The sequence below is a fragment of the Gouania willdenowi genome, chromosome 13 (genome assembly GCF_900634775.1).
Source record: "Gouania willdenowi chromosome 13, fGouWil2.1, whole genome shotgun sequence".
Lineage (NCBI taxonomy): Eukaryota > Metazoa > Chordata > Actinopteri > Blenniiformes > Gobiesocidae > Gouania > Gouania willdenowi.
In genome coordinates this window covers 29,847,670-29,860,044 of record NC_041056.1, presented here as the reverse complement: position 1 = coordinate 29,860,044, position 12,375 = coordinate 29,847,670, and the positions used below count along the sequence as shown (strand labels likewise).

At 39.5% G+C, this 12,375-nt stretch overlaps 1 protein-coding gene across 1 annotated transcript; it reads right to left on the bottom strand.

Moving 5' to 3' along the window:
- Positions 1–257: 257 nt before the first annotated feature.
- Positions 258–10,807, bottom strand: LOC114474877 (TRPM8 channel-associated factor homolog). The gene is made up of 12 exons (XM_028465463.1): positions 10,671–10,807; positions 9,724–10,375; positions 8,359–8,575; positions 7,930–8,215; positions 6,882–7,186; positions 5,949–6,123; positions 5,511–5,602; positions 3,293–3,503; positions 2,236–2,472; positions 1,142–1,365; positions 890–1,003; positions 258–814 (listed from the first exon to the last, which is right to left on the bottom strand). Exons 2-12 carry the CDS (start codon positions 10,341–10,343, stop codon positions 572–574), a joined length of 2,724 nt encoding a protein of 907 aa, XP_028321264.1. The 5' UTR covers positions 10,344–10,375; positions 10,671–10,807; the 3' UTR covers positions 258–571.
- Between the last annotated feature and the right edge of the window lie 1,568 nt (positions 10,808–12,375).

Here is a 12,375-nt window from a genome sequence, read left to right as displayed (position 1 = left end):
AAAAAACACCAAAGCATTTATGGTTTATAAAGATTGATTTATAAATGTTTTGTACATTGAAATACAAGATTAGTATTTTTCTTTTTTTTTGTATGAAACTGTAGGATTCTGTTGGTGTTGCAACCTCAAGATTAACTGACATAAAACATTGTCCATCTTCTTGAACAACTTTTATCAACAACACGACAGGATCATCAGTTCATTACAAGCTTGTTTAGCTTCAACCTGTACAATAATAATAATAATAATGCATTGAATTTTATATATCACAGCCCAACCCTCTATCACCATCCCTTAAAGCAACAGCTCTCTCTTATTGAAAGGGTAATTAAAACAATTTTCTCTCTCTACAATCAGGTTTACCGGTGAGTACAAAAATTTCAAAATCAGATTTTTATTTGCTATCTTGGTGCCTAAAATTAAAACTAAATGTTTTATTCATCAACCTAGTCAAAATAACTCCTTAACTCCTCGCCATTACATAACTTTTCTTAAAATGTTACAATAAAACTTGATATAACGGTACATTTCATGATCTGCATCTAAGAAAATGTCTTGAGCAGTATGTTGTTTAGTTATACACTGCCATGGGGTGATCAGTCCAAGGAGGAAGTTGGGAAAGCTTCTCCTCAGTGGACGCATCGATGAGCCAGCCCCATGCTTTGAAGAACTCACACAGGTTCATGCCCACAGTCTGGGAGAAGGTCGTAGCATACAGGTTCATCTTTGCTTGTTTGACCTTGGGAGTTTTGGTCATTTTAAGATATGCTTTGTGCACTTTCTTAAAAGCATCCCAGCCAAACTTTTCCTGGAGCTGCATCAATAGAAAACAGAAGAAGTATAAAGGATTTGTCTCTCGATGACAATGCTCAAGCATGATCTTAATGACCTGTAAATAGGTCTCCAGAGCAGTCCATATGGTCCAGTCGGTGAGTTTCCTGCCATCCTTAATGTATTTTGATGCTCTTTTTTTCCGCCCTGCATCATTCAGCGCTTTGTGAGCCTGAATTATTCAAAATGTTTAAAGAGGGACTTTAAAATCCAATTATTTTAGTGAGAATGAAATTACATTCCTTAAAATGGGAAAGAAAGATGCATTTTGTGTTGTTCTGTATAACACAAAAAGGCAAAAATACTCTACCTTTGCCCTTGGCAGACCTATCACCTCCTCGTGCACGTACACTGACCACAGGTTACACGTGGCCTCTGTGGTGTGTGGGCGGAACTCCCAGCAGCCTCTCTGTTGGTTGTGTCCCAACTCATGGATGAAACCCCAAAGGCTTGTGACTTTAGCCTGCTTGATGTTGATCAATTTACCTGCTGTGCTCTTGTGTGCCATGATGGGATAGCCAGAATGCATCCACCCTGAGGGAAATATTAGAGAAGGTCCTTTAATTCAGTGTTTTTAGAGGACAACAACCCAATGAGCTCATAAGTATTGATCAGTAATGTGCAATGATGGACAAAACATGAATAAGTGTGAATTAGTTTGCTTGGGAGATAGTCCATATGTTTTTCATTTATTTTTACCATTATATAATAGTGCTAATTCATTTAGCAAAACAAAAAAACCAAACAAACACTTTCTCACATAATAGTTTTTTGTCACCCATTCTCACCATGAATGACACATAAAGCAAAGAGAAATAAGTCAGTCAATGCCCATTATACAAAATACTGATGATTAACTGTTTAAAAGTTCAGTAACCCCTGAATTTTCTATAAAACATATATTTATCCAATTCCAAAAGAGCAGTGCAGTACAATTAAAGCAAATCGGAGTGCCATGCTCAAGGCCCAACAGTGGTTAAGTTTGGGCCAGTTGGGATATTTTTATCTCCCCATCTTCATGGGTTTATGAACTTACAGTTTCCACCTTTTTCACAGAAAAGAGTTTGAGCAAAGAAACATTTGCTAATCAACCTTGGGCAACCGTGGCTCAGGTGGTAGAGGGATCATCTTCTGATCCAGAGGTTGGGGGTTGGATCCCAGTCTATGTCTATGTGTTGAAGTGTCCGTGGGCAAGACACTGAACCTTAAGTTGTCCCAATGGTTGATTAGGGCCTTGCATGGCAGCTCTGTCCCATTTGTGTGTGAATGAGCTGATATTGTGAAGCATTTTAGCATTTTATAAGGGCTATATACAGTAAATCAAGTCTATTTACCATTTAATCAAACTTCTTTTATAACCAGATAATAGTATAGTAGATTTATACTTATACTTATAATACTCACCATGAGAGATCTGCACATCAGTAACAAATCGTTCTTTGCGTGGAAATGATTGCGATTTGCCTGCCAGGTCTGCAATGCCCCTCATTATTTTGTCCCAGAATTCCGCCACGTGATCCGGGCGCTCCAGTTTACGGATGGCTTCTGATGGCACAGTGAGGATGATGTTTTCAAACTCCAGCTCCGCCCACGGTGAGGGGGCAGTGCGGAGAGAGGCCCACTCTTCCAGTGTTGTGACACCTATATGGTATATAAATGGCAAAGTTTAATACCATATAATCACAAATACTCTGATGAAATACATGTCCATCAAATATCTACTGTAGATATCTACTGTAGCTCATAGATTTATTAAAAACTGGTCTTTTTTGTAATTTGTAATTTTCTCATATTGAGACAATATTAAGATGTTATTGCTGCAGCACAGCTTTTTAAATTTATGAAGACAATTTAAGATTTTTTTTTCACCACACTTTGCATTTTTGATTAAATCATCAAGTTTAACAAGCGTTAAATAAATGTAACAAAAAAAAGTCAAGTACACTCTATTTACTGGATATATTATAAGAAAGTCATGAGTAACATAGAATTAAAATACAGTGTTATGTCAGTAAAGATACTAAAACACTAAAACTTACAAATGAAAATGTAAACACAACAAGGAGAAACTTGTTTTTGTTTTTGTCTTGCAAAAAAGTCTGAATCATTCTAAGTGACTTTAACATCACTGCATTTAAGAGGTGCATACTGAGAAAAATGTCCTGACCACAAACTCATGATAATTACCAGTTAAACAACTGACTGAAGTTTTTCAGAAATGCCCTGTCATTATCGAAGTTTGCTGGTGAACTGGTAGAACACAAAAGTGGTTTCGCTTCTCTGAGCGTGCAATAGGAGACCGTAAAAAGGCAGAGTGGTAAACAGTGGAATTCACAGGGAGGTATTCTAAACAACACCATTGCCTTTTGTTCCGAAGACAAATTATCGCTAGACATCTTGATGAGAAGACGGACACACCTTTGTTTAGATAAAACCCAGTTTCATCCTCACTCAGGCTTACCAGATTTATAGTACGGTGCAGGTACTGCCTTTTGCACAACAACCTCCAACCCCTTGACCTTACACTTGGGCGGAGCCACCAGGTAGATGAGTCCCCCCCAGAGGTTGTGCACCTTAACCCTATTTAATTTGACAGGGAACTGCACATGAACACACGGGGCTCTCTTCAGCACAGCAGCTTTCAGAAGATCTGTTTGACAACCGATCTGAACCTGCAGGGAAAACACAAAAACGGTTTTGGTTTGTGGTGTGTGTTTCCTGAACTGGATGAAGGGCTAAGTTTCCACTAGATTGTCTGAGAGATTGTGACACTCTGGTTAGACTTGACAATCTACTAAAAATATGTGATCACTGATCAGTAGAAGGCAAAGTTAAAAACAAATTAAAGGAAACACAAATATTTTTATCACTTTGCTCAGGTGATTCTATACACCCCCAATTCTATAGTCCAAAAACTGTGAGTGGCAGAAGTGAATGGGTTTGGGACTTTGATGGTCATTTGGGATACGCTCCAACAGAATCAATGCAATCCCATTAATGTATGCGAGATTAATTAATTTATGTATTTCCTATGCAAATGGTAAGAGGAGGTTATGACATCTCGAAACATCAACATAAATCACACAATCAATACAAACAGGTTTAAGCCTCTTATTTCTCAAGGTTTGTCATCAATGTTTGTAGACACTCATTTAGGGCTCTATTCTCCCATGTGCGTAAGTCTAAAAAGCCACGCAGCGGTGCTGTTTCTGGCTGCTCGCTATTCTCCCCCTGTACTTAAGTCAGTTGCTATGCGCCTTTATCCCGGTTACGCACTGTGGGAGGAGTAGCCCTGAAATGTGGATGTTCCCATTCAAATCTGGCTTTACGTGCATTCTCTGCGCAAGTCCTTTTCCTCTTACACACTTCTAACCCTGGAATAAGTGCAGCGCCCCGATAAGGTGGAACATTATAATGCACTAGAAATATGGACTTAGTTACATTTGAAGCCTGCACGGACTAGTGCATCACTCAGCTGCTGCTGAGACTCTGACAGACCCAGAGTACTGTCCATGTTGGTCACGGTGATTCAACTATTTTCATACTATGTCCAACGTAAAGTCACAGTTTGATCCACTACAGAGTGAAACAAGCTGTCATATGCAGATGACGATGGACCAGAGACTGTTCCCACACATACTGTATTTTGATGAGGCTCAGCTCAGGTCGCATTAAACTATTTATATTTAAAACTGTGTATTTATAGAAGTCAATAGTTCTGTTTCACTGCAAACATCCCTCTGTATTAAAGCAGGACGCTCTGCGGCCACGTTATTTCCTCATATCTCTAGCACATCTAACTCGGTCACGCTTTACAGCGATGATGATGATGATGGTGATGATGATGATGATGATGATGATGATGATGATCAAGGAGAGAGATTTTACCTGTGACTCAGTCACACTGCAATAATCTGATCAATGATCTGATCAAATCAACCTGTTATCATTGAAGGCGTTTCAAATTAAAAGTGAATTTTCATGGATTTCGATGACATTTACAGGCATTGGGAAAACTCCATGTTCCATGATTTCTAGACAGCCCAAAAAAAATGACACACCGCCTCCTTTCCTTTAACCCACCTTCATTCACACATACGCACTTTTGGTCTACCTTACGCGCGGTGGGCGTGTCAGCAGCCTGGATCGGTGAATATGCATAGGAGAGAAGCACGTAACTGCAGGCGATCAAAAAACGCTTTAGTGCAGATGGAAGAATAGAGCCCAATAAGCCTATAACTCCTATTAAGATGTACTGCTTTTAGAATGAATAGAATACACCTTTATTAATCCCCAGAGGGGAAATTCACGCTTGCAGCAACACAGTATATACAGTAAAAGAGCAGATAATTAGAACAAACATAATTATAAATACTAAAATAGGAGAATAGTGCAAAGATGTGCATAGTCTTACTGATCCAAAATGAAATAAACTGAGAGGGACAATGAAAGACCAGCAGTACCTCTGCATCCCTGTGGGGGGCAGTGCTGAACAAACAGCTTGGTCTTTGTTCTGCTTTGGATGAGTCATTGCCCAACCTTACCTAACATGATTTCAACCACACACACACACGTACAGCATGCACAGGACTGGGTAACATGGCGTTTGAGCTTGAGGTTGTTCTACTTGCACAGTGTTGAACTGTTATGTTAATTATTCACTGAATGTATTACTTTACCTTCCAGTTCTTGCCAACAATCTCTGGAGGCACGGTCAGAAATGTGGTCATACAGGGTGAGAGGTAGAGTCCAGTGCTGATCCAGGTGACCCCTTCAGCACATAGACAACATAACAAGATTAAATCAGCAGTTTTTACAAGGAACACATTTCCCTATTGTTGGTATTAGTGCACAAGTGATTTATGTTAAGTAGTAAATTATGTAAAGAATAAATATCTGTTCAAATAATAATAATGATAATTCAACGATTTAGACTTTGTTTGCAAATGATACATTTCCTCACATTAAAATAATCAAAAGATAATAGAAATAGAACAAAAGAGCAATCCACATGATGGCAAAGATGGTTAATAAAATGTTATCAATAATAATTTACATAATATGTAATTAATGCATTGTATAAATGTTATGTATTGACTATAACTATGAAATCTGACCAGATGTGACCACATCAATCTTGACTACATGATCCTGGACAACTGGCAGCATTGGTTGGTCCTTGGTGAGGTAAGACAAGAGTCCATCTCTCTTTGGGCAACTCTTATACACGTGTGGTAGGATAGTGAGAAGCACGTGGTCTTTCACAGTCTTTGCAGGGTGGCCCTCGTTCACCTTAAGAAAAAATGAAGACACGTGATGTTGATTTGTGAAGTATACCCACTGACAATGACTGCCATCATAGCAACAGATAAATGGTGTATTGTTGCCAGTGTTTGGAATAACGGCGTTAGGCAACAGCATTTTTTTTTTTCAGTAACGGGGTAATCTAACTAATTACTTTTTACGCCATTACGCCCTAAACGTTACTGAACATTAAATGCGGTGATTTACATGCACTGATTGAATAAACTGTTATCCGAAAGCACCCCTGGCTTCATACGCAGCTGTAGTGAGGAGGTGGGTTAAAAACAAGGTGATGATGAAACTATGATTGGCTAAGGCGGTGTCATGTTTCATGGTAGCCAATCAGAGCCAGTGTTTTTACACATGTGCCAACACACGCGACACACACACACTACAGATTTAATGAAGCAGCAGAGATGGTCAGCGTGGAGCAGTCTGATGAAAAGTTGGTATTTTTAAGGTGGCGATACAAACACTACTTTAATTTAATTGTGGTCAAAGCAACTCAAATTTAATGAAGCACCTCACAACGACACACGCATCTAAAAAATCTGAATTCTTTGACATACTGTATAGCAACTTTTTTTTAACAGTAACACAAATAGTTACTTTCCTTGGTAATGAGTTACAGTACTTCTATTATAGAGTAATTCAATTACTAACACATTTACTTTTTAGAACAAGTAGTAAGTAACTATAACTAACTTTTTTAAAGTAATGTTCCCAACACTGGTTGCTGCTCTCACCTGTGGCAGGCCAACCGTCTTGTAGATTTCAGTGAGTGTTGACATCACCTGTGCATAAGCACAGCAGTCATTAGCCTTCATGCGTAGGTAGGAGGTGCAGTCGGAGGCCAGCTTTTTAAGCCATCCTTCCTCCTGCTTGGTTAGTTTTTCATTTAACGTGACATGGCAGGCTAAACGATACAGGAGGCGGCGGAAGTGATACATCTCATGGTGGACTTGGCTTGGTACTGTAGCTCTGTGGGTGCCTCCTTGGACTGTTGCGTCTGACAGCGACATGCCCATTGGGTTCAGAACAAGCTTGTTAGCTGAAAGATATTGTGATTGAACAGTTTGAAAATGTATTGTTCACACTCAAAGGAACAGGGTGGTCATTATGTTAATGCTGTAATTCCTCATTTTATTTGCTTTAACCTTGTAACTTTCTGGGTTTATGGTCCCTTATCTGTCACAAAGCCTTTCATCTCAGTTTGTTGATTTCGTTTGCACAGAGACCCATCCCAGGACATCCAATCTGACGTTTGTTATCTTATTGGGAGACTACGGATTGTTTTTAGTCATTCTGACAAATCCGGCTCCTGGTGCCTGAAATCTAAACCCTTGTGTGAACTTTTTGTAATGACTCAAAAAGATTGTTGCTTCTTCCTGCTGTTGAACCCATATGTCTCTGTAAAGCCCTTTGAGTTGCCCTGCGTGTAAAAAGTCCATTGCCTTGAACCTGTGTGAAGTTGGCTTTGCAGGGTTTATAAAAACATGAATAATTTTGGTAAAAGGACATTTTCAAAACCAACAATTTAACCACTTTTACTTTTGTTTGTCTATCCCCAGGTTGTACTGCTTTACCAAGTGTGGTTTTGCATATTTGTGCTCATGGCCGTAAACATGTGAGCAGTAATGGACAGGTTGCTGTAGTATTTGGTTTGATTTCTTGTTGTATTGTCATACCTGTTAATTCCATGATTCAAAGAAGATTAATTTAAAGTACAGGGCAGCTCTTAAAAAATATGTTATACTATCAAACATATGACGATATAAAGATTGGTCACATTACCTTGGTAACAGGTTAGCACATTTTTGAATTTGCGTGTCCAATTACAGCAATGCCCAGCAACCAGCAGTCCTCCGCCCTCAGCCACATAGTGCATTAGCTGATTTCCATCTTTGATTTGGTTTGGTGAACACACAAACACACTTAGGTTGGGCTTGAATTCCGTCTTCTCACACTTTAAGCCTGACATGCCCAGAACACTATGGCTCAGTTTTCCCTGAATACCAACTACTCCTCTGCGACCTTCATCCAACCAGAGGAGTGCATTCTTCCAAAACGTGGCCATGTTCTGCAAGAAAGGTAATCAAAAAAAAAAAAAAAAAAAATCAGTATCATGTTAGTCATACTTCAGCATGCACTGTATGTGTGAAAAAGTCATTGCTACAGTTCAAACAGAATGATTAATATTAGACTTTTAAAGACCTAGTTTACCTCCTGTCCAATAAGTGCATCATGAGAAGCCACAATGACACGTCCCTGCCCAAAATAAGCTCCTGCCAGGAATGCTTGATTCCCACCAGTGCTCCCAATAGGAAAAGCAAGCCGGCCATGGACCAGGATTTCCGAGAGGGTCATCGAAGTTGGGAGTGCAAACTCTGTGACCCCCTGGAGTAAAAACTGCAGATCATCTGCAAATTTCTTTCCTAGTCTGATATTTAAAGACAAAAAAGATGAAAAAGATAAATAAAACAAATGTGACAATAATTATTTAGATGTATTTACTTAAAGCAATAATCTGTCAAAGGTTGAATGCTAACATGAAAAAACTGGAAGAATTTGCACATTTCATGTAAAAATATATTTTGAGTAAATAGAATTACTTTCACAACACCTAAATGCTGTTTCGTAGCAGGTTTATCATCAGCATAGAACTAATGCATAAGAAAATGTGGCATGACAAAGATGTGAGCATAAAAAGAGAAATGTCCAGCAGAAAGTATACAGCATGTTGCTGTAATCAGGGTAGGAAAACCTTTCTCTTAGAAGAAACCAGACTCTCATAACGGCAAAAAATGAGCAAAAATCAGAGTGTCAGAAAAAAGATCCTTATCCAGTCCAAATTAAAATCTACATTTCTTCAAAGAGTTGTTTGAACAGTGTGACATGAACTATCAAACATGGAGGAGAGAGTTTTGCTGCAAACCAAAATGTCCACCTCAGCACGATCCAACAGCATGCAATACCCTGGATATGCTCTTAGACGATGGTAATGACCCAAAAATGTCCAAGCTCTGCAAGGGCAACTGATTTTAGACTAAATCCTTTAACCTGAGTGTAAAAGTGCATGAAGACTCAAAGTGCTGCTTGTTGATGGGAAGTTCTGCCACAGCTTATGAGCACCTATGTGAATAACATCCGATTTATATATGCCAGTGGGCTGTTCACTTTTAATCCATGTCTTTCTTTTTTAGCTTCCTTTTTGCAGTAAATTCATTTGTATCTGTGACAATAAAGTCTTTTTGATTCTAATCAGTAGTTTCTTCATTTGTTTTAGACTTTCTTTCCAGAGTAAATTAAAATAAACTGCAACATGTTCATCTAAAAAAAGAAAATGGAAGTGGTTTGGATGCATGTGCAATGCAAAGCAAAGACGGTTTTACAGATGTGTGCATTCAACCTTGATGTTTGTGTAAAAAACAATACATGTGTTTATTCAATGGAAATTTTTACATTCGGTTCAAGACTTTTTAAAAACTGTCAGGATCAGTGAGTATATTAAGAAATTCTGGGTAATTGTCATCATTAGAGAAACATTTTCTCTGATGTTATGAAAAACAACAAAAAATCCACACTCACATGATGGCCAGTCCAGAAGCAGGAATGTGAGAGTGGACAGGTACAACCTCTCTCTCTCCAGGATCATCAGAGAAGTAGATCCCTGTGACTCCAGCCACTGTGTTCCCTGGAAACGTATGCAGTGTGTTGTCCTTGCTGTTGTGTGAAGCCCATTGACACGCTTGACCTGCTATCAACACACCCCCGCCATTCTTTATGTATTTCACCAGATCCTTGGTGTCTGCACCCACGTTGTAGGCATCCGTCACATACACACCCACCCCCGGCTTCTCTTTGAAGGCCTCCACCACTTCTGGCTTAAACCCTTTAAGGTTTTCAGCGACAGCTTTGACGTTTGTGTGTACCCCTACAGAGAGGTTGTCGGAGCTAGCGCCCCTCAGCCAGGTCACAGCATTCTCCACCAGAACAGGGAAGGTGGTCAGGTAGTCCTCATGTCCCAGGACTACAATCCTTCCAGAGCCGTACAGGGAGGCAGCCATGAAGGCCTGGCCTTTACTGTTCATCACTAAAGGAAAGGCATGATCTCCAATCAGCACCAGGTCAGAGGGAACAGACAAGGCTCGCAAGTCAAACTCCTTGATGCCTTTCATCAAACTCGAGTAGGCGCTGTCCTGGTCCATGATGGATGCAGTGCTACTGGATTCAGGTTATCCTGTGGAAACAGAGGGCCAGAGATTTACATCATCTTTCACTTTACTGGCCATGTGTACTTTAGACTTCAATGGCTTAGTCTTTGAGAGAAATGAACCAGTTGAGATAAGCTACACTAGCATCTGATCAGTACAACAGATCTCTCTTGGTAGGCTATGCTCTTCTCCTTCTCTTGATTCTGAACCTGCAGCTCCTCCAGCTGAACATGCAGTGCATGATAAAGCTGGTTTGTTAATTGCTGTTAGTGATCAGTACATATAGAATTACTGTCTTTACCTGCATGACAACAGACTTACTTGTGATCCGAGTCAACTTCAAGCAGCAGTTTTCTGGACAGGCTTCACTAATGAACCACAATGTCTTACTTTCCTGGTTGAACAAATGAGCAGAAGAATGTGGTTAGCTGAGGTATAAGAGGAGGTCCTCAGTGAGGTAACCGAACACTGAACACGTAAAAGACATGCAACATTCTACATAACATCCCTGAGAAACCTGCATGTCAGCATTTCTTAATGTTTGCAATACCTACAAAAACACAACAGTGTGAATTACATCACAAGAGAATCTGTTTTACCTTTGAACTGGTTTTTACTATTTATTGTGTTTGACCATTGAAAATGGCCAAATACATTGTAATTTTATTATTTTTCTTCTGTAACTTGCTTTGTCCGAAAACTCCCCCTAGGCTATTAATGCAGCACTAATGACAAGTAGGTCATCTCATAGGGGCAATGTCAAGGATGGTCTGTTGACCTTTTTTGGCATCAGGGGTCAAAAACCAAAAATGTCTATATCTCTACATATATTTATCATACAAGTTCAATGCTTACATTTATGAAAAACTAATCTCAAGTAGAGTATTTTATTTAAATGGATCGAAGCTGTACGACCTACCAGTTAAAAAAATCGGTTGGGGTCAAAGTTCATGACCTCACCAAAAAAAAAGAAAAACCTTTTTTCCTTATAACTTGGCCACAAATTCAGATACAGTGCTGGTACCTTTGAACAACATTTCCTTTCAATGTGTGACCTTGACCTTCGCTCAAGGTCATGTTTAAGGTCAAGGTCAGTCTTCTGTTTTTCCTGCATTATACAACTTCTCAACAAATCCAGATACAGGTTGTCATTTTTGCCAATTTTCAATTGCCAAATACGTATTTGTCCTGCGGATACAGGTCTTGCCTGGTTATTATTATTTTTTTAGTAATACTGTAAATGCTAGAATGGGTGATAAAAGAAAGAGAAATTTTCTTTCTTAGTTGAATGATGGGGAGCTCTGAAGACAAACTGAAAGCAGAGAGTTTATAGCCAAAGTGAAGGGCATTCCTGCCATAAACTCTCCAAAGGTGCGTTCACACCGAACGTGACCGCAGCGCTGCAGTAGCTTCGATCTTCCCTGATGTGTCGCTTGACAGGGTAGAAAGAAAGTGAGAGAGGGTTCATCACTTCTTTTCCTTCTTACTCCACTTTTATGTTTTAAATGATCAACTTACGGAGATATTAAAGGATGAGTTAACTCAGAATGTTTAATTTTGCCCCGATAAATTGAGGAAGCCGTACAACCTCCGCTGCAGCCTCTGCACTGAAGCGGGAGGGAGCATGGAGGGGCTGCAGCCTCCACTCTACAAACAGTGAAGGACGAGAAATTTATTGCTTTAAGTCACTTAAAAAGAATTTTTTAACTATGAGCGACGAAGTCCAGCATGACCTCATCGCTCAAATTACACGTCACGTCGCTTTAGGGGAGATAACTTGAGGTTACGTCATTTACGTTGATTTTAATGTAATCGCGTTGCTTCAGTCACTTCAGTCGCGTTTGGTGTGAAGACATTTGCAAATCAAAGTTTCAGTAAAAGGTTCCCGTCCTTTGCTTTGTCCTTTGCTGTTGTTTCAGGTGTAAAGGTGGAGTCACATGTGGATAGTAGTAGAGTAGCCTATAGCATTCAAACGTGTGTCCGACATTGTATACTATCTCTGTGCAAAAGCTATGGGTGATAAATC